Source organism: Ostrinia nubilalis, chromosome 30 (genome assembly GCF_963855985.1).
Source record: "Ostrinia nubilalis chromosome 30, ilOstNubi1.1, whole genome shotgun sequence".
In the NCBI taxonomy this organism is placed as follows: Eukaryota; Metazoa; Arthropoda; class Insecta; order Lepidoptera; family Crambidae; genus Ostrinia; species Ostrinia nubilalis.
In genome coordinates this window covers 6,404,485-6,426,769 of record NC_087117.1, presented here as the reverse complement: position 1 = coordinate 6,426,769, position 22,285 = coordinate 6,404,485, and the positions used below count along the sequence as shown (strand labels likewise).

Here is a 22,285-nt window from a genome sequence, read left to right as displayed (position 1 = left end):
ATAACAACGCAATGAGTATAAATATCGCCATTCATTCATGGGTAATCGTATGGAAAATAAGTATTCTTATAGTTTTTCCTCATAAATATTAATTTATACATTAATAGTGCAAAATGAAGACCATACTACTAATACTGTGTGTCATTGTAAGAGTTTTAACGATGGAAATCACAAATAATCCGCAAATCACGAAAAATAAGAACAACGATATTACTGCCCGATTCGGGGACGAAGGAACGAAGTTAACGGAAACACTGTTAACGATGCCGAGTGTTGAATTTAACGGAAATAAAGGGGTCGAAAATGTAAGAAGAAAACGAAGAATACCTAGAAAAAAAGAAAGAAAAATACCGGCATTTTCGTCCATAGCTCGATGTGCGATGTGTGGCCACTTAGGTTGCCCAGAAGGTTACATTTTAATCCAAGGGGAATGTGTTCGTATAGGTCAATGAATTTAATTCAATGTGTTGTTTTAAATTGGCATTAAACTTTATTTATTGCTTGTGAAGTGTTTGTTTTTTTTTTATATTTTTTTATTTTATTTATTTATTACTAGCTGACCCGGCGAACCCTGTTCCGCCTTAAAGGCAATAAATAAGCCATCGCAATTTTTCCTTATTTGCTCACCGTTTAGACCTAGGTACCCTGGACTAAGACAAACATTTTAAAACCAAAATCAGCTCAATCGGCCCAGCCGTTCTCGAGTTTTAATCAGACTAACGAACAGCAATTCATTTTTATCTAATAGATAGTTTTTTATTTATTGTTAATCAATATTCTAAATATTTCGTATCGGCAATCATCGCAATTGCGAATTGTGTATGTGAGAGAGAGGAGAGAGTAAGGCAGAGAGAGAGATAAAGAATTTATTATAGTGAATGTGACTAAACATATAAGCGCGGTTTTTCAGTAAGCTCAATAAATTGCGCATCGATAAAAAAGAGAGAGTAAGAGAGAGAGAGAGAGAGAGAGAGAGAGAGAGAGAGAATATAGTGTATGTGATTGGTGACTGCTCTCTGATTCAGGTTGTTGACTATATCATTATCTCCTATATTACACGCCGCCGTTCACTGCGTGTGAGTGAAAGAGAGGAAGAGATGAGAAAGAGAGTAAATAATTGGAGGTTTCAGTTACTGCGGGTGTTCAACTAGATTGTCTTTGTGTAAGAGAGAGAGAAATAGTGTGTGTGTCAAAATTTACTTGGAGGCCTCAATTATTGCGAATGTTCGTCTAGATTGGCGTATATGAAATAAAGAGAGAGAGAGAAAGGGAGAAAGAGTGAGAGAATACTCACTTGGAGGCCTCAGTTACTGCGGGTGTTCAACTAGATTGTCTTTGTGTGTGTGAGAGAGAGAGAGAGAGAGAGAGAGAGAGAGAGAATATGGGGTGTGTCACAAACCACTTTGAGGGCTAAAATACTCCGAATCTTCGACTGGATTGGTGTGTGGGAGAGAAAGAGAGAAACAAAGAGAGAATACTCACTTGGATGTCTGTTACTGCGGGTATTCATCTAGACTAGTGTGTATGTGACAGAAATAGTGTGTCAAAACTTACTTGGAGGTCTCAACTGCTGCGGGTGCTCGACTAGATTGGTCACAGCTCGTTGATTGAGGTTGTTGACTATATCGTCCTCGCCTGTGTTACACGCCGCCACTCTCTGCGTGTGTGTGAGAGAGAGAGGGAGAGAAAGAGAGAGAGAGAGAAATAAAGAGGGAGGGAAAGAGAGGGACCGAACAAGAGAGATAGGAAGACAGAGGAAAAGAGAGAGAGTACTCACTTGAATGTCTCAGTTGCTCAATAGTGTATGTGTGTCAAAACTTACTTGGGAGGCCTAAATTACTGCGAATGTTCGTCTAGACTGGTGTGTATGTGATAAAGAGAGAAAGAAAGAGAGAGTATTAATTGGAGGTCTCAGTTGCGGGTGTTCGATAAGATTGTCTTTGTGTAAGAGAGAAAGTAAAGAGAGAAATAGAGTGAGTGTGTCAAAACTTACTTGGAAGCCTCAATTATTGCGAATGTTCGTCTAGTAAAAGAGAGAGATAGATAAAGGGAGAAAGAGAGAGAGAGAAAGAGAGAGAGAGAGAAAGAGAGAGAGAGAGAAAGAGAGAGAGAAAATACTCACTCGGAGGCCTCAACTGCTGCGGATGCTCGACTAGATTGGTGACTGCTCTCTGATTCAGGTTGTTGACTATATCGTCCTCGCCTGTGTTACACGCCGCCACTCTCTGCGTGTGTGTGAGCGAGAGAAGAAGAAAGAGAGGGGAAGAGAGTAAGAGAGAGAGGAAGAGAGGGACCGAACGAGAGAGATAGGAAGACAGAGGAAGAGAGAGAGAGAGAAAGAGAGTACTCACTTGAATGTCTCAGTTGCTCAATAGTGTATGTGTGTCAAAACTTACTTGGGAGGCCTCAATTATTGCGAATGTTCGTCTAGACTGGTGTGTATGTGATAAAGAGAGAAAGAAAGAGAGAGAGAGTATTTACTTGGAGGTCTCAGTTGCGGGTGTTCGATAAGATTGTCTTTGTGTAAGAGAGAAAGTAAAGAGAGAAATAGAGTGAGTGTGTCAAAACTTACTTGGAAGCCTCAATTATTGCGAATGTTCGTCTAGTAAAAGAGAGAGAGAGATAAAGGGAGAAAGAGAGAGGGATAAAGGGAGGAAGAGAGAGAGAGAGAGAGGAAGAGAGAGTGTAAAAAATTACTTGGAGGTCTCAACTGCTGCGGATGCTCGACTAGATTGGTCACAGCTCGTTGATTGAGGTTGTTGACTATATCGTCCTCGCCTGTGTTACACGCCGCCACTCTTTGTGTGTGTGAGAGAGAGAGAGGAAGAGAAATATATAGAGAGAGAGAGAGAGAGAGGAAGAGAGAGTGTAAAAACTTACTTGGAGGCCTCAACTGCTGCGGGTGCTCGACTAGATTGGTCACAGCTCGTTGATTGAGGTTGTTGACTATATCGTCCTCGCCTGTGTTACACGCCGCCACTCTTTGTGTGTGTGAGAGAGAGAGAGGAAGAGAAATATATAGAGAGAGAGAGAGAGAGAGAGGAAGAGAGAGTGTAAAAACTTACTTGGAGGCCTCAACTGCTGCGGGTGCTCGACTAGATTGGTCACAGCTCGTTGATTGAGGTTGTTGACTATATCGTCCTCGCCTGTGTTACACGCCGCCACTCTTTGTGTGTGTGAGAGAGAGAGAGGAAGAGAAATATATAGAGAGAGAGAGAGAGAGAGGAAGAGAGAGTGTAAAAACTTACTTGGAGGCCTCAACTGCTGCGGGTGCTCGACTAGATTGGTCACAGCTCGTTGATTGAGGTTGTTGACTATATCGTCCTCGCCTGTGTTACACGCCGCCACTCTTTGTGTGTGTGAGAGAGAGAGAGGAAGAGAAATATATAGAGAGAGAGAGAGAGAGAGGAAGAGAGAGTGTAAAAACTTACTTGGAGGCCTCAACTGCTGCGGGTGCTCGACTAGATTGGTGACTGCTCTCTGATTGAGGTTGTTGACTATATCGTCCTCGCCTGTGTTACACGCGGCCACTCTTTGCGTGTGTGTGAGAGAGAGAGGAAGAGAAAAAAAAGAGAGGGAGGGAGAGGAAGAGAGAGAGAGGAAGAGAGGGACCGAATGAGAGAGATAGGAAGACAGAGGAAAAGAGTGAGAGAAAGAGAGTACACACTCGAAGGTCTCAGTTGCTGCGGGTGTTGTTGTGTGAGAGAGAGTAAGAGAGAGAAATAGTGTGTGTCAAAACTTACTTGGAGGCCTCAATTATTGAGAATGTTCGTTTAGATTGATGTATATGAGACAAAGAGAGAGTAAAAGAGAGTGAGCTAAAGGGAGAAAGAAAGAGATAGACTAAGTGGAAGAGAGAGCAAGGGAGAAAGAGAGAGAGATAGACAGAAAAACAGAGAGAGAGAATACTCACTCGGAGGCCTCAACTGCTGCGGGTGCTCGACTAGATTGGTGACTGCTCTCTGATTGAGGTTGTTGACTATATCGTCCTCGCCTGTGTTACACGCCGCCACTCTTTGTGTGTGTGTGAGTGTGTCTGAAGTTGTTGCACTCTTGGACGCTTCCCGTTCCTCTGGTGTCATCAGGATGACGCTGTCCCACCTAGAAGTAAAAACTCATTTATTTATACAAGTAGCCTTTAAAAAAGCACTTTTCAACTTTTACACTTTTATAAGTCCTAGTATTAACCCTACCACTGCTTGAGGACAATAAATGGACCAGTGCTGAGAAGAAGCAGCGCAAGAAACTCATAATAGTAAAGTTGTAGTAAACCTTCAGTGGCTGGGTTTTTAATGGCGGTCAATCACAATAGTTACGAGATCCAATCAGAAATGAGGAGATCCGTAAACTAAGATCCGGAAGTGCTTTGGAAAGGGCCTATGTACTGAATAAACTGTTGGAATTTTTTGGTGGGACGGTTCATCTATACTCACCACTCGATGTCAGGCACTCGGTCCGAGTCAGGCGCGTCTGCAGCGAGTAGAGCCAGCTTGGTGGCTGACGATATGCCGGTCTTGCGGGCTATCTGGGATATCTCGCTTTGTAACTTCTCTAGTTGTGCCTGAAATTAATAAATAATGTTGTGAAAATGAAGCCTCATAAGAAGGCTCAAGGTCATGCTTGGAGTTTCCCTGCGTGATCGAATCAGAAGTGAGGAGATCCGCAGGAGAACCAAAGTGACGGACATAGCTCGCAGAATTGCTAAAATCAAGTGGCAGTGGGCGGGGCACATAGCTCGTAGAGACGATGGCCGTTGGGGCAGAAAAGTTCTTGAGTGGCGACCACGGGCTGGAAGACGTAGCGTGGGCAGGTCTCCTACTAGGTGGACCGACGATCTGGTAAAGGTCGCGGGAAGAGCCTGGATGCGGGCAGCGCAGGACCGTGCATTGTGGAAAACCTTGGAGGAGGCCTTTGTCCAGCAGTGGACGTCATTTGGCTGAAACGAACGAACGAACGTTGTGAAAAACCGGCCAAGTGCGAGTCGGACTTGTATGATAATTTTGAGGTAATATGGGCCCCTTGAATTAAAACTAAATATTATGTGAAAACTTCAATAGTAGTCAGGTTCAGATTAGGTGAAATACTTAAGATGGAGATCTGACGTTGAAAATGGTCACCCATCATCTTTTTGACTCAATAAAGGTTGCTTAACATTCTTTTGGGTGCTTTGAAAATCCATTCTAAACAGTCATCCATCGTAAATCAGACTTGAGACAGGTCTCAGATTAGGTGAAGAGCTTAAGAGTAAGATCAGATGTTGCAAATGGTCACCCATCATCTTTTCAACACGGTGAAGGTTGCTTAACTTGCTTTTGATACACTCTAGTACCAATAAAATGTCGTCAATAAACGCTGCTGCCATTTTATAGTAACTTTTATCAATGTATACTGAATTTATAGACACTATTTCCATTTGACACAGTTTTGATAGCCATTATTTGCTATTATCCACCGATTTGATAGCCACTTTTATCATTTAAGCCGTTTCTAAACACTTTTTATTAAACATCAATCTGACAAAAGCCTTTTAGAAGCTCAACTAAAAGACACTTCCTTTTTTGACCGTTTATGAAAAAAACTTTTGATTTTTTCGCTTCTCCGCTACGCACCTTCATTCTTAGCCTCTCCGCCAGCTGCCTAAACACCGTTTTAAAGACACTTTTACTAATAGACACCATTTTGAAAGCCATTTTTACAAAATTTTCCTTCTCCGCTACGCACCTTCATCCTTAACCTCTCCGCCAGCTGCCTAAACTTGCCGGGCTCGTGGAAGCGGAGCGCTCGCTTGGCCCGCTGCGCCGGCTTGCAGGGCACGCGCGGGTCCTGCCACGCGCCCGGCTCCGCTCGAAGCTCCGCGGCTGGTGTGGCTAATTGAGCGCGGAACTCTTCGCGACGCTTCGCGCGGATGTTCGCCTGGAAACGTTTATTTATGTCGATGAACAACATTATAAGCTTACAGAAAAACCAAAGCGCTTACATGTTTAGTTACTTAATGTAATAAAAATACAAGTTTTAGAAAGAGGAGAGAGAGAGAAAATTCGTTATCAAGTGAGAAAGTAAATAAAAGGATATAGTGTCGAAAATAGGGGATGATTTTCAGTTTTTTTTTTTTAACTTTTATGTAGGGAAGTAACTTCAAAGCATACCCTATGCAGTAAAAAATATTCATATAAAAAAAATCTGCTTTTGGTGGGAGTTGGTACTGGAAACTTCTACTTTTCACTTGTCTTTTCAATTTCAATTGATTTTTCACTAAGAATCACCTCTTCCGACGTTCACCTTGACAGGATTCTACAGGGTGGAAACGATAAGTGATCTCACGCGATTATTTCTAAACTATACAAGATATCGAAAAACTGGTTACTGATCCTGAAGGTGCTTCACGAGCTCTTTCCAACGGTATAAGTAATAGGTTACAGAATTAACTGGATCTATCCGAAAATTCAATGTTTTAGCCTCCATACTAAATGTATGCCAGCCACACAATATTAAAAGTGTTATTTTTTTATTAAGTAATAAACACTTAAATTGAACTCGTAAATTGCACTTGTTTAAAATTATTCATGGAAAAAATTGGTTTTAGGCTTTACTTGCTACAATATTATCAAGACATGTGTGCCATGACTGTGGCAGTACTAAATGTATGGAAGCTGGAAACATAGAATTTTCGGATAGATCCAGTTTATTTTGTAACCTATTATTGATACCGTTGGATAGAGTTCGTGAAGCACTTTCAGGATCAGTGACAATTTTTTTGATATCTTGTATAGTTTAGAAATAATCAAGTGAGATCACTTATCGTTTCCACCCTGTATAAGTAAAAGACAATACTAACCTTAAGCGTAGGCGCAACATGTGTCAACTGCACTCTCTTGCCGCTCATATCTATGGTGCGTCCCTCCCGGTCCAGAATGAGCGGCGCCGGGCCACTGCCTGTGTTTGCTAAAGCGCCACCTGGTGACAGAAACACACTGTACTTAGGAACTAAGGCAAATAATAATTATATAAATGAGCCCAGTGGCTGATTCATTGCATGGATGATTGGAGAGTGATTGCATTTCTTGCCAAATAGCATATTAGCATTTAGCACAGAATAATTTCATCAATCATTATCAACATCCCTTTACAGTCCATTGCTGGACTATGAGCCTCCTCCACTGTAGTGGAGGGTTTTGCCATAATTCCCACGCTTGGCAGGCGGGTTGGAGATCGCAGTTTAAAAGATTGATGTTTTTCAGAGAACGCTGCTGCCCGTTCTCTGTTTGATATGTAAAATAAAAATTCATAAAATTCATTTATTTTTGCAAATAGGCTTTAAAAAAGCGCTTTTACAGTACAGCTTTTGTAGTCCCTAAGTCGCCTCTTACGACACCCGCGGGAAGAGTAGGGGTTGGTGACAAATGTATTCTACTCTGCCGTCACCACACGGCTGACAGAATAATTAATTTGAAAATATATTTACAAAGAAAATATATTTACAAGTCTACTCAATATTGTCAACAATATGGTGCAATCTCAGAGTCGAGTACCGTTTCGTTTACATACTAAAGCCTGGTCCGTGAGCACGTAGAATTTTGTCCAATGACCCCAAGCTACCCATCCTTATCGCTCGCGCGTAATTATGTTGCTGTCGCGCTCGCACACTCACTGCGGGCGCCCGTCGCACAGTCGCGACAGCAATATATTACGCGCGAGCGATAAGGATGGGTAGCTTGGGGTCATTGGACAAAATTCTATATGCTCACGGACCAGGCTTTAGACAAAACCATTGCTCTCTCGTGAAGTCCTTGCGGATTAGCCATGCCGATGGCCGCCACGAATTTGTATGAAGTAAACTTAACGAAATTGATGAATGAAATTTGAAAAGTTGTGTGTGACATGAACTTTCAAACAGGGATTCATTTTTATAGTACAACAAGATATACATACCAGCTAGTTTCCTCTGTATCCTGGCCTGCAGTTCAGCTATTTTCCTCTGCTTTTCTAGTTCTTCAGCCGATATTGGAGTCACTGAAAAAAGATTCCAATAGTTACAATCTTTGCTTCATCATCAGGTCATTTAGTGCCCATTCAAGGGACATGACCCTCTGTAATTTACACTAAGGGAGGACGGAGTAGACCGACGACCTTAGAAAGGTAGCAGGTGCTGGATGCAGGCCGCTACCAACCGGGCGATGTGGAAATCATTGGGGGAGGCCTATGTTCAGCAGTGGACGTCCTGTGGCTGAAATGATGATGATGAAGGGAGTATAACCGTAACGTAAACGCCTCGCCTGAGTTGACAGCTCGCGAAAGGCGATCCCTTTCCGAGTTGTAAGTCTGCTATGATCTTTACGATTCCAGACTGGAATATATCTTATAGGTAAGCCTTCCACTTGTTGGACTATAGACTAAATCAGTGTTCCGCAAAGGGTGTACCGCGGCACACTGGTGTACCGTGGTCATTAGATGGTGTGGTCAACTAGTGGTGACTGAGTTTGTTCCGGCGTTTCTTCTTAGCACTAGCCATATGTTAGTCTCGAAGCGCTGGTAGGGCCCAAAAGATAAGGAGACATGTAAAGTGCCCCTTAAGGGCTACCTTTTTTCTACTGTATTTTGACGTTCATACATGCCACTAGTGGTCAAATTGAATAAAATAATTTAGATTTTAAAATAAGATTACCTACCTTATTTTTGTAAGGGTAAGACAAATGTTTAAAGGTACTATATAAAAATACTTTATTTTTTGGAGGTACACCACACAAAAAAAAATAATAATTACATGTGTGGTGTACCTCCAAAAATTTTCGTTTTCCTACATATTATACCTTATACCTTGAACATAAAAAGTTTGCGAAACACTGAATAAAACCTGATAGTGATGATAAAAGAAGCATAATATACCAGGTTTAGAATCATAACATACCAGGTTTAGAAGCATAACATACCAGGTTTAGAATCATAACATACCAGGTTTAGAATCATAACATACCAGGTTTAGAATACAGCATAGGTTTAATAACGCTCGGCGGTGGGATGGCGTTCTGCTGTTGCATCTGGACCTTAATCTGCTGCGCGGTCTGCGCCGCGGTCGTCACGTTCTGTTTCTCGCCTTTAAGCGCGACGAGCGCACGTTTACGCTCCTCGATCTCTTTTTGAGCGTTGGCCATCATTAGCTGGAAGGAAATTGGTTATTTGAGTTTTTATTTTTTATTTATTTATACAGGGTGGAAACGATAATTACATTATATCTACACAAGATATCGAAAAACTGATTACTGATCCTGAAAGTGCTTCTCAAGCTCTTTCAAACGGTACCAATAATAGGTTACAGAAAAAACTGGAATATCTCAAAATTCTATGTTTCCAGCTTCATGAAGCACTTCAAGGATCAGTAACTAGTTTTTTGATATCTTGTTAAAAATAATCTAGTAAGATCACTTATCGTTTACATCCTGTATGTGGCGATAATGGTCCTGCTGAATTACAGATATCATTCTCCCATCTTTTTGCCAGTTCGACTTATTCCTTTTCCCTTCACAGTGATAAAATTCTGTTACGGCTCTTGGCCATTACTCTATCTTTTCCGTCTCAACAAAATCAAATTGAAGACATAGTTTAGATTAGTATAAATGTTTTAACAACAATTAATAAGCAAAAGGATAAACTAACCTTGATTCTGTCCGCACTTAACACAGCAATCTTAGACCCAACGGTCTCTCCTTCCGGCAAAGCCGCTGGCAGCGGTAACGTCTCAATACCGTTCCCTATTTTTTTATCTTTTTCCTTGTCTTTCTCCTCATGCCTATCCTTGTCTCTGTCTTCATGCTTATCTCGGTCATCGTGACGGTCTTTCTCTTTGTCATCGTGTCTGGATTTTTTAGAATCCTTCTCACGTTCAGGCTCGTGTTTTCGTTTGTGACTTTTTGACGATGAGACTAGTTCTTGAGCGAGAGCGAGCACTTTGTCGGCTAGTTTGCTCGCTTTCTTCGAGTCAATGTGAGAGGATATCTTGTCTATAATCTTGCGACGCTCATAGCTATAAATAAGTTAAATAAAATTAACACTTTTGTTAGTAATTTTAAATATTACCAGGCCTGTTCATCTCCGCGAGTTTACATCGAAAACAAAACACGCACGATGGCCCACCTACAGGATACTATTCGACAAGGCCTCACATACGAGCGAACATTGACTCACGCACGCGTATTCTTGTGTATGATGGAAGAAAATAAAGAAAATGGTGTACTAAATACTGTGCAGTATTTAACTGCCTAAATAATAATAAAAACACAGAATGTACTTTTTTAAGTTGCCTCAAGACACTGAGAGTTAAATAAGTAGTTAGTATTATTCATGATAATTCATGCTAAATCATGTATTTCGTAGGCTTTCTTGTAGGCTTATTAAGTAAAACTTATTTTTATATGCTATCTGTACTAAACTGCTATCATAACTGCTATGTTTTTCAAATACAGAAAATAAATAAATTTACACATGCATTTGGTTTGAAACATTTCTATCTAGATTACTGGTATTAATTTTTAACACATACAAATATATATAATTACAATTTCAATTTAGAAATAAGATTAGCATGGGTTTCTACACATTATTTGTGATTTGTTTGAAATAGTACACAGTTTCCATCAATTATTCCTGCAATTCTCTCATCATGCAGCTCATAAAACTTATTTATATTCTTACAAGACATAAAATTCTAAAGTGCTCTAAAGTGTTCGCAAGAGATCTGTCTGTTGGCCAAAGTCAACTGACCAAGCTGAAGACAGAGGATGGCAGAGCCATTTCGTCGGGGCCGGAGATATTGGAAGAGGTCGAGAAGTTCTACGGTTAATTATACACGAGTGTACGTGCACCTGTCACAAATCTAGCCGAAGACCCAAGAGCTAGACTGACCCGACACTATACCGAAGATATCCCGGACGTCAGTCTGTACGAGATTAGAATGGCTCTCAAACAGCTGAAGAACAACAAGGCACCGGGTGATGATGGAATCACGGCTGAGCTTTTGAAGGCAGGCGGAACGCCGGTACTGAGGGCTCTTCAGAAGCTGTTCAATTCCGTCATCCTCGAAGGAAAAACGCCTACGACATGGCACAGAAGTGTGGTGGTACTCTTCTTCAAAAAAGGTGACAAAACCTTATTGAAGAATTATAGACCCATCTCACTTCTGAGCCATGTCTACAAGCTGTTTTCAAGAGTCATTACGAATCGTCTCGCTCGCAGGCTCGACGACTTCCAGCCTCCCGAACAAGCCGGTTTCCGAAAAGGCTTTAGTACCATAGATAGAGAATACAATCCCGAGCTTGTTTTTCAATCCCGGGATTACGGGATTTTTGATGGGTAATCCCGGGATCCCGGGACTATCCCGGGATCAGCCTTATGTGGGAATTGGGTTCGATCATTGCAAACGTTGTGATAGGGATAGAGACATGCGATTTTTGGTTTTACGAAAGTAATACGATAGAGCATTTTATGGAGAAATTTATCAAATAATCAAAAAAACTCGAATTTAAAAGCAGATTTTTTTCAAAAAGTATCATTTTTTTATTATTTGTTGGCATTTTCTGAGTATTTTTTTAGTATCGCCTGTTATTAATGATTAGCATTATTACTGTTTTTATTTTATCAGGATTTACCTCTTAGTTTAAAAGTTATTACGTTGTATTTACAATAAGTAATTGGAAGAAAAAAAAAACTATAAAAAATTAAAAAAACTCGGAAAAAATTTTTGACCTCTTTTTTGTCGATAAAAATGACTCGCACTGTATAATTTTATGCTAAGGTATAATCTAGACAAGGTCATAGTCAAGGCGCAACGGATCGTAGAATGCAAAATAGACCTGTTTATATCAATCCCGAAAATACCGGGATTAGCCAAGTATAGTCCCGGGATTTTCAGGATCAGAAAAGGGTCGGGATCCCGGGATCCCGGTATTCGGGATCCCGGGATTGTATTCTCTAACCATAGACCACATACATACGCTAAGGCAGATTATACAGAAGACCGAGGAGTATAATCAACCACTTTGCCTGGCGTTTGTGGATTATGAGAAAGCCTTCGATTCGGTCGAGACCTGGGCAGTGCTACAGTCTCTCCAAAGGTGCCAAATTGACTATCGATATATCGAAGTGTTGAGGGATTTGTACAAAAACGCCACAATGTCGGTCCGCCTCCAGGATCGGGATTCGAAACCTATCCAGTTGCAGCGAGGGGTAAGACAGGGAGACGTCATATCTCCAAAACTGTTTACCACCGCCCTGGAAGATGTCTTCAAGCTTCTGGACTGGAACGGATTTGGCATAAATATCAACGGCGAGTACATCACCCACCTTCGATTCGCGGACGATATCGTAGTCATGGCTGAGACCTTGGAGGATCTAGGCACAATGCTCGATGGCCTCAGTAGAGCCTCTCAACAAGTGGGCCTCAGAATGAACATGGACAAGACAAAAATCATGTCTAATGTCCGTGTTGCACCCACTCCTCTGAAGGTTGGAGACTCTACACTCGAAGTTGTCGACAATTATGTATACCTGGGACAAACAGTCCAGTTAGGTAGGTCCAACTTCGAGAAAGAGGTCAATCGTCGAATCCAACTCGGATGGGCAGCGTTCGGGAAGCTTCGCCATATACTCATGTCCGAAATACCGCAGTGTCTCAAGACGAAAGTCTTCGAGCAGTGTGTGTTGCCAGTGTTGACATGTGGATCCGAAACGTGGTCGCTTACTATGGGCCTCATAAGAAGGCTCAAGGTCACCCAAAGGGCGATGGAGCGGGCTATGCTCGGAGTTTCCCTGCGTGATCGAATCAGAAATGAGGAGATCCGTAGGAGAACCAAAGTAACCGACATAGCTCGCAGAATTGCTAAAATCAAGTGGCAGTGGGCGGGGCACATAGCTCGTAGAGACGATGGCCGTTGGGGCAGGAAAGTTCTCGAGTGGCGACCACGGGCTGGAAAACGTAGCGTGGGCAGGCCTCCTACTAGGTGGACCGACGATCTGGTAAAGGTCGCGGGAAGAGCCTGGATGCGGGCAGCGCAGGACCGTTCATTGTGGAAAACCTTGGGGGAGGCCTTTGTCCAGCAGTGGACGTCATTTGGCTGAAACGAACGAACGAACGAACAAGACATAAAATGTACCAGCCAATTGGAAAAACAATAAAATACATACCCATTGGTAAGACATGAAGAAACAGTGGACAGCAACAAGTTATCCGACTTTCCTATCGTCCTGTAAATCGCTCTGTCCAAAGAGGAACGTATTTCATCAACCTCCCGGCGGGATAATTGCAAAGCCATTGTTAAAATACACTTTTATATCTAAACAAAACTACGACAACACACTCTTAGAGGTTATGTTCTTAATTATCTACAAAAACACTTTTACACACACAAGTTTGTGAATATAAACTACTAATTGCACAATAACACACGTTTGATATAAATATTCATGGTTTAACGATGAAAATAAGGCGAAATTGCGATTTGAAAATATTTCGCTGCTACATGACTGACGTAAACAATATCCATAGACAAATGGGGTACCCAGTATCAAGTCATTTCGCTCCCTATAATTCACAATATTTTTTGTTTATTTTTATCATTTTAATCTGAAGTTGCGCTATGAAGATCAACTTAGCTTTAATTTGTTGAATACGGAAATAAAATAGCACTACTTTTATCTGTTTTGCTGTGAATAAACGTTGGTTGTTGGAAGGAACGGAACTTACTTCCAAAACGTGATGGCTCCGAAATTGTTTTTCATGTTCCCTGATTTACGGGTAGTATTTTTACAATGGCATCATTGTTGTCTATGGTTTTATTTTTACGTTCCGTTCTACAAAGCCACAGTTTATTCCAAATTCTATTATATTCTTCAATTCTGCTTAAAAATTTACAATTTAACGTTGTTTATCATGTTTAGGTTACATTTTATATATTTCATAACTTTTAAGAGTAAATTAGTTTTTAGAAATAAATAGTAAGCCAACGCAGAAACATATGACACCAAATATTATTACATAAACAGAAACGTTTTGTGTTTGTGTTTGACGTTTAGGCGTCGCGATAGTTTACCGATTGTATTTCGCTATTAATATTTTAACCAATAACTAACTCAAGAAACAACTCTAAAATACCCTAATCCTATCCAAGTTACTCAATTTTCATATAATTTTTTTTATTTTCATCAACTTTATAAATATAACCTAAAAATGTCTGACGATGAGGATGTGGTATTGGTAAAAAAGAGCAAGCAAGTCCACTATGGATCCTTGGAGGAACAGGAGAAGGCTCGGCTGGCGGCACTGGCGGCTGCAGCCAGAGAAGGAACGGAGGATAATGGCGGGAAAGAACTTGGAGACATACAAATTTCAAATGGTATGTATAAAAAGAAATAAAAGTTTATTTTATAACTTATACAGATCTGTATCAATTTTTATATTAAAGTAAAATAACTTATTCTAACATGGAAACACTTGACTATAATGATAATACTAGTTTTGTTGTATATTCTTCAAGTTTTTGCTTATTTTAAATGAAGTTTTGGTTACCAGCTCAGCAGTAAATAATGCTTTTAAACAAACAGCACCTCTTGCATAAGATTTTAAACTTTCGCGTTCCATTACAGTGCCGTTAAGGTCGCATTGTGATCTGTATTTCTCTATTTTGTCACCTATTGTATAAAATATGATAGCACTTAGAAGTATTGAACTTCTATAGTACAAAATTGAATATGATTAAATTAAATATGTTTTCAAGGCGAGAGTGAATAGGCACTTACAGGGCAGATATGTACCATCCTAGACTGCATCTCACTTAACACCAGGTGCGATTGCGGTCAAATACCTGCCTTGTCTAGCATAAAAAAAAAAAAAAAAAAAAAAAAAGTATACTTAGTTTACAAATACAACTTTGATTTATTTATAGAATACATGGAGCTTGAAGAAGAGATGTCTCGTGACAAAAAAGCACTGCTCGAAGAATTCGAGCGGAGACGCAAAGCTCGGCAGCTGAATGTGTCTACTGACGATGATGAGGTAAGTTAATCATGCACTTTGTAACCTATTTATGTCTATACAGGGTGTCTCAAAAAGTAGTGTTAAGCCGAAGCCCAGAATCACCCCATTTTTGTGCTGCAAGTTTTAATAGTTTTCGAGTTATGATTGTTTTAAATTTCTATGCTTTGACAGTTTTTTGGTCACTGTGGCGCGGATAGTCAAGGTACATGCCTGATTTTTCTGCCGCTGGCCACTTGCATCCAGTTACTCCAGCATGTTACCAGATATCTGTCCATCTTAGGCGGTCTTCCTCTGCTGCAGGTGTCATTGCCAAGTCTTCACTCCTTTCTGGCTCAGCTCATATATTTATGTATCTGGCATAATTACTGTGAAGTGTAAAAACCCTAATTGAAAACGCCTTAGGCCGTTTTCTGACTTGTCGGCGCGGCACCACGCTCGGAATACGCGGTACCGAAAGCTTTTCGAGCGCCTATATTTCAATGGAGCGTTCCTGATTGGCGCGGCACAGACTCAGTAAAGCAGTGATGGCCAAGAGGTCGACCGTGAAGACTATTTTGGTAGCCCACGAGAGTTAAATAAACTGAACTGAATAATTGAAAATGAAAAATGTTTCATTTCACGCTTCTAAACTGCCTTGCAGTCGACCGCAAGAAATATTATAGCAATACACCGGATAGCCGGCAATACACGGACCGCTTGAAGCAGTCAGGGTCGACAGCTTCAAGCTGCGACTGCATAGTGAACTGCAGAGTTCTATGGACGCACATACACGAACCGCTCGAGCAGTTGCAACTGATTCGGGCGGTCGACAGCACGGTGAATTTTCATCGTGCGGTCAAGCAGTCGCCAGCCATACACTGACAGCTCGAGCTGTCGACAGCTCTCGCGCAGTGACCTCCGCCCACTTTCTTCATTCCAGGGCGCGCGCGCGTGATTTGTTGAGCAGTTAATACCAACTGCTCGAGCAGTTATCACTGGCAGCTTCAAGCTGTTGACTCTTGACTACAAGAGAAGTGCTCGAGCTGTCTGTGTATGGCGGGCCTAAGTAGATCTCACAGGTCAAAAGTTTGCAGTACAGTATACCGAGCGTTCTGATGTCGTACCACTGCCGCTACGACAAGACAGAAAACGGCCTTAGTTTCACGTTAAATTTTATTTTCCACAGGTACGCAGAAGTCTTCGTCAGCTCGGTGAGCCGGTGTGCCTCTTCGGTGAGGGTCCGGCAGAGAGGAGAGTTCGCTTGAGGGACTTGCTTAGTTAGTAAGTACATTAATTCGTTCAGCAGTAAGATTGAGATAGATAGAGTGACTTGACTTACTTGACTTATGGTCCTATGTCCCCTAAATGGGGCAGAGGGCGTCCACAACAGTCCTCCATCGCGTTCGGTCTTGAGCTATGTGTTTGATCTCGCTCCACGTCTTGCCGATCTTCTTCGCCTCGTCTGCCACAGTGCGCCGCCAAGTTTGCTTGGGGCGACCACGTTTGCGTTTTCCTTGGGGGTTCCAATCCAGAGCCTGTTTGGGGATGTGATCGGGATCCCTTCGGAGAGTGTGGCCAATCCAGTTCCACTTGCGGCGCTTGATCTGCTGGTCGATCGGAATTTCGTGAGATAGATAGAGTAGCCAGACATAATTTTTAAATCTCACTTTTGGACATACCTGAAAAAAAATCTTTTGAATAGGTTAGTGTGCATTTCTCACTTGTTTCTCTGATAGTTCATAAAAAGTGTGTTAGATTGACTGGTGTGGTTAACCTCATTCTTACCATCCTAGGATCTGTCATTCTTTACCGACTTCAATATAAGGAGGAGGTATACCGCGCGGTTTCTTGATGGTTCTCATTAGCGAAACACTGAGGTTTGATGGAAATGTACGAGAACTGCAACCGCTTGCCGCGCGATTATCGCTCTGTTCCTGGACTTAAATAGAATAGAATAGAATAGAAAAGGTTTATTGACACAGTAAAAAAAGACACAATACAAAAAAAAAAACAACAAAAACACATAATATGTAGGCTATTAAAACAAGTGGTGAGAAAAAAACTGTGCCAATAGGCACCCGCTCAGCATTTATCGTGACATGCTCAAAAGGGCAAGTCACGAAGCTGGTCTTCCGCGGACGCCCTTGCTTATTGCGCAACCCTTGGAGAAGACACCGTCTAAAAATAATGTAACCGTAAATTATAATTAGTGAAAGTTCGATGTCTCTCCAAGGGGCACGCAACGCAGGGTTGTGTGTATAATTCGGTTACAGTACGCATCAAGAATAAAAAAAAAATACAATTAACTTATCAAAACAACACAAGAGAAGAATAAAAATAAAAAAACAAGACAAGAAACAACAATAACCTCGAAAATCGAATTATCGATTAAACGCACAGATGATATCGTAATAAATTAAAATTAATCGGCTTGACAACTCCAGTGTGTACTAATTATTTAATTAAGGTAATTGACTGATTATTCCAAAGAAAGACATACCAAGTAAATAATGCTAAATACTGTTCATCGATAAAGATCGCATTACAGCAACTTTTTAAATTTTTGTTAAATATGGTTTTCAATTTTTTTAGCATTTAAGGCTCGGCGCAAATGGGCCACTGACCACAGCCACCGGTGGCCAGCGACGGCGACTTAACACACTTTTTGATATATTTTGTACAGTAGCGAGTCGCCGACACTACTGTAGCCAGTGGCCACGTGTGCGGCGCGTCTATACAAAATATACACTCGACATCAAATAAATCGCACCTCCCGCGACAAGCACTTTCAAACGTATGCATCCCCACTTCCCACCAATATTGGCACTATTTAAAAGCCTAGTTCTAAACTTCATTTCATTAAAGGAAAGGTTTTCACCCCAAAAATGTGTCTGAAAAATCCAGTCACTTCTTCGAAAAATAGGAAGTTACGCTTGAGCCAACTTTTAAGGATATTTATTGGGCTTTCAAATAACACCAATATTGTTGGGGTACCATGATTGTGTCAGAAGAAAACCTTTAAAGTTCGCGTCGCGGGAGGGTCGATTTATTTGATGACGAGTGTATTAAAATTTAAAAAGTGTGTTAAGTCGCCTTTGCTGGCCACCGGTGGCTGTGGTCGGTGGCCCATTTGCGCCGACACTAAGATTTGGATCTCAAACAAAATTTTATAAACTTAAAAAAAATCAATTGCCTCAGGTGTTCTCACCTCTTACTTATTTATTTTTGCCTCTTCCAGCCTCGGCGAAGATGCAATCCACAAGAAAATGGAAGAGGAGGAGGCCCGTATAGAGAGGGACAGAGGTCGCGAGGGCACGTGGTACCACGAAGGACCTCCGGAGTTGAGGGACGCGAGGCTGTGGATCGCTCGGTATAGCTTGCCGAGGGCCAAACAGAGGTCAGTGGACATTTTACTATATTCAGGTGTACCTAGCTTCTGAGGAAAGAAGGGGACAATGTGACTCAGAGGGGATGGTATGGTGTGACCCATAGAGGATGGTGTGACCACAGAGGTCAGTGGTACTTGTTCGCATTAGTCGAGTAACGAGTAACTTAGTAGATAAACTACCCCCTAAGGGGGTGTAAAAGGTATCAAAAGTTACCTCCTAAGGGGGTGAAACGGGTATCTAAAATTCACGCAAGCGAAACCGCGGGCAAAAGCTAGTATTATCATAATCGACTCAAGTAGGTAGGTATTAGAGGAGGAGGCCCATATAGAGACGGACAGAGGCCGCGAGGGCACGTGGTACCACGAAGGACCTCCGGAGTTGAGGGACGCGAGGCTGTGGATCGCTCGGTATAGCTTGCCGAGAGCCAAACAAAGGTCAGTGGACATTTTAGTATATTCAGGTGTACCTAGCTTCTGAGGAAGGAAGGGGATAATGTGACTCAGAGGGGATGGTATGGTGTGACCCATAGAGGATGGTGTGACCACAGAGGTCAGTGGTACTTGTTCGCATTAGTCGAGTAACGAGTAACTTAGTAGATAAACTACCCTCTAAGGGGGTGTAAAAGGTATCAAAATTTACCCCCTAAGGAGGTGAAAGGGTATCAAAATGTACCCTAAGGGGGTGAAAGGGTATCAAAATTTACCCCCCAAGGAGGTAAAAAGACTTCAAAATTTATCCCCTAAGAGGGTGAGAATGTCTCATAATTGACCCCCAAAAGGGGTAAAAAATGTATCAAAATGTACCCCTCAAGGGGGTGGAAAAAGGCGTCAAAATTTACCCCCTAAGGAGTTGAAAAAGGTATCAAAATGTAACCTCTAAGGGGGAGAAAAAGCATCAAAATTTACTCCCTAAGGGGATGAAACGGTAATCTAAAATTCACGCAAGCGAAACCGCGGGCAAAGCTAGTATTATTATAATCGACTCAAGTAGGTAGGTATTAGAAGAGAAGGCTCGTATAGAGAGGGACAGAGGCCGCGAGGGCACGTGGTACCACGAAGGACCTCCGGAGTTGAGGGACGCTAGGCTGTGGATCGCTCGGTACTCACTGCCGAGGGCGAAACAGAGGTCAGTGGACATTTTGCTATATTCAGGTGTACCTAGCTTCTGGGGAGATAAGGGGACAAATGTGACTCAGAGGGGATGGTATGGTGTGACCCATAGGGGACAGTGTGACCCATAGGGGATGGTGTGACCACTGAGGTCAGTGGTACTTGTTCGCATTAGTCGAGTAACGAGTAATTTAGTAGATAAACTACCCCCTAAGGGGGTGAAAAAGGTAACAAAATGTACCCCCTAAGGGGGTGAAAGGGTATCAAAATTTACCCATCAAGGGGGCGAAAAAGGCGTTAAAATTTACCCCTTACGGGGGTGAAAATGGTATTAAAATTTACGTCCTAAGGGGGTGAAAAATGTATCAAAATTTACCCCCTAAGGGGGTGAAAAATGTATCAAAATCGAAATTTATAACCTAAGGGGGTGAAAAAGGTATCAAAATGTACTCCCTAAAGGGTTGAAAAAGGTATTAAAATGTACTCCCTAAAGGGTTGAAAAAGGTATTAAAATTTACGTCCTAAGGGGGGTGAAAAAGGTAACTATCAAAATTACCTTTTAAGGGGGTGAAACGGGGATCAAATATTCATGCAAGCGAAGTCGCGGACAAAAGCCAGTATTATGAGAATCGATTTGTCAAAGATCTTAATCATTATATTTTTTGTATCCAGGCTTACTAAAGCCCGTGAGGACCTGCAACTGGCCGGAAGCGTGAGGGCAGCAGCGAAACAGGACTCCCAGAGAAAGGCCTCCGCCATCTCCATATATTGCAGCCAGGTATGTGTGTACCTGTCAACGTGAAATTGTGAACTCTGTCAGTTTATAATAACGCGTTAGTTAGATTGTAAACTAACAGTGGGTTAGGTTAGGTTAGATTGTAATTGAACTACGTCAGATTATAATCTGACGGAATTCACAATTTTACGGTGACATATAGTTCGTTTCTTCATCCACTCGGACGCGCCCCAGCAATGTGTGGTCCCGGTCGCGCGAGGTGCGGGGAGTGTGGTCCGAGCAATCCGTAAGGCATTATTGTAGTACCTTGTCTATTTATTCTTTCAAATATCTACATATTCGACAAATTCTTTTTCTTCTTATTCTTATACTAGCGGCCGCTCGCGACTTCGTACGCGTGGATCCCATTTTACCCCCTTCATCTATCTTACGCGGTTTAGATGTTTTCATATAAATGTTTTTTCCCGCTAATTCCCGTTCCCGTGGGAATTCCTAAGTATACTATAACCTACCCAGGAGTATGAAGAATAATTGTACCAAGTTTCGTTAAAATCCGTCGAGTAGTTTTTGTTTCTATAAGTAACATACATACAGACAGACAGACAGACAAAAATTTTACTGATTGCATTTTTGGCATCAGTATCGATCACTAATCACCCCCTGATAGTTATTTTGAAAATATATTTCATGTACAGAATTGACCTCTCTACAGATTTATTATAAGTATAGATTCATTATAAAGAATATGAATAAGTAATTGTATTGCACACATTACTACTTAGCCTCTTTTCAAATTAAAAAATAATCAAAAATCAAATCAATTTAAATGTTATTGTGATTTCCAAAACCTTAAATATTGCTATGAATGTTTCAGATAGGCGACACTCGGCCAATCAGCTTTTGCAGATTCAGTAGTGACAGCCAAATGCTGATAACTTCAAGTTGGTAAGTAAATATACAGTGTGAGTCACGTTAAAGTGTACATATGAAAATAGATGAAACTAGACCTATTTTTATCGACAAAAAAGAGGTCAAAATTTTTTTGAGATTTTTTTAAAAAATTTTATAGAATTTTTTTTCTTCCAATTACTTATTGTAAAGAAAACGTAATAGCTTTTAAACTAAGCGGTATATCCTGATAAAATAAAAACAGTAATAATGCAAAATAACAGGCGATACTAAAAAAATACATAAAATACACAAAAAAGGCCAACAAATAATAAAAAATGTCAATTTTTGAAAAAAATCTGCTTAAAAATTCGTGTTTTTTTGGTTATTTGATAAATTTCTCCAAAAAATGCCCCCATAACCGGTAGTTTTTATTACTTTGTATTATTCTCTATCGTATTACCTTCGTAAAACCAAAAATCGCATGTCTCTATCCCTATCACAACGTTTGCAATGATCGTTTGAACTAAGCCTCTCCGGGCGCGCCATTCAACGCTTCGTTAACAACAAAACTGAAAATGGCTCTAGATTTGTAATTTTGATAAAGACAAGTTAGATTTCAAATAAAAACAAAATATTTCGAAGTAAAATAAGCATTTTAGTTAAAATTAAAATTGTCTCTACCTGTAGCGGAGAATAATGTTGTGGCAGGCCTTTGTTCAAACGATCATAGCAAATGTTGTGATAGGGATAGAGACATGCAATTTTTGGTTTTACAAAGATAATACGATAGAAAATAATAGAAAGTAATAAAAACCACCGGTTATAGGGGCATTTTTTGGAGAAATTTATCAAATAACCAAAAAAACACGAATTTTTAAGCAGATTTTTTTCAAAAAGTATCATTTTTTATTATTTGTTGGCATTTTTTGTGTATTTTATGTATTAGTTTAGTATCGCCTGTTATTTTGCATTATTACTGTTTTTATTTTATCAGGATATACCGCTTAGTTTAAAAGTTATTACGTTTTCTTTACAACAAGTAATTGGAAGAAAAAAAATTATCTAAAAAATTAAAAAAAAAATCTCAAAAATTTTTTGACCTCTTTTTTGTCGATAAAAATAGGTCTAGTTTCATCTATTTTCATATGTACACTTTAAC

The 22,285-nt window shown here is 40.8% G+C and overlaps 2 protein-coding genes across 2 annotated transcripts in view; one reads left to right on the top strand and one right to left on the bottom strand.

Moving 5' to 3' along the window:
* The window catches only part of LOC135085975 (U4/U6 small nuclear ribonucleoprotein Prp3), a 34,918-nt gene extending 21,383 nt beyond the window's left edge, over window positions 1-13,535 (bottom strand). Inside the window, exons 1-8 of the mRNA XM_063980759.1 lie at window positions 13,174-13,535; window positions 9,652-10,018; window positions 8,972-9,155; window positions 7,930-8,010; window positions 6,836-6,954; window positions 5,722-5,913; window positions 4,434-4,561; window positions 3,914-4,101 (exon numbers count right to left, since the gene is read on the bottom strand). Coding sequence (XP_063836829.1) covers window positions 3,914-4,101; window positions 4,434-4,561; window positions 5,722-5,913; window positions 6,836-6,954; window positions 7,930-8,010; window positions 8,972-9,155; window positions 9,652-10,018; window positions 13,174-13,301 — 1,387 coding nt within the window. The 5' untranslated portion in view covers window positions 13,302-13,535. The remainder of the gene's footprint in view (window positions 1-3,913; window positions 4,102-4,433; window positions 4,562-5,721; window positions 5,914-6,835; window positions 6,955-7,929; window positions 8,011-8,971; window positions 9,156-9,651; window positions 10,019-13,173) is intronic.
* Window positions 13,536-14,041: 506 nt separating this feature from the next.
* Window positions 14,042-22,285, top strand: part of LOC135085951 (U4/U6 small nuclear ribonucleoprotein Prp4) — a 48,989-nt gene continuing 40,745 nt past the window's right edge. Inside the window, exons 1-6 of the mRNA XM_063980735.1 lie at window positions 14,042-14,381; window positions 14,931-15,040; window positions 16,188-16,282; window positions 18,240-18,398; window positions 20,172-20,277; window positions 21,110-21,180. Coding sequence (XP_063836805.1) covers window positions 14,216-14,381; window positions 14,931-15,040; window positions 16,188-16,282; window positions 18,240-18,398; window positions 20,172-20,277; window positions 21,110-21,180 — 707 coding nt within the window. The 5' untranslated portion in view covers window positions 14,042-14,215. The remainder of the gene's footprint in view (window positions 14,382-14,930; window positions 15,041-16,187; window positions 16,283-18,239; window positions 18,399-20,171; window positions 20,278-21,109; window positions 21,181-22,285) is intronic.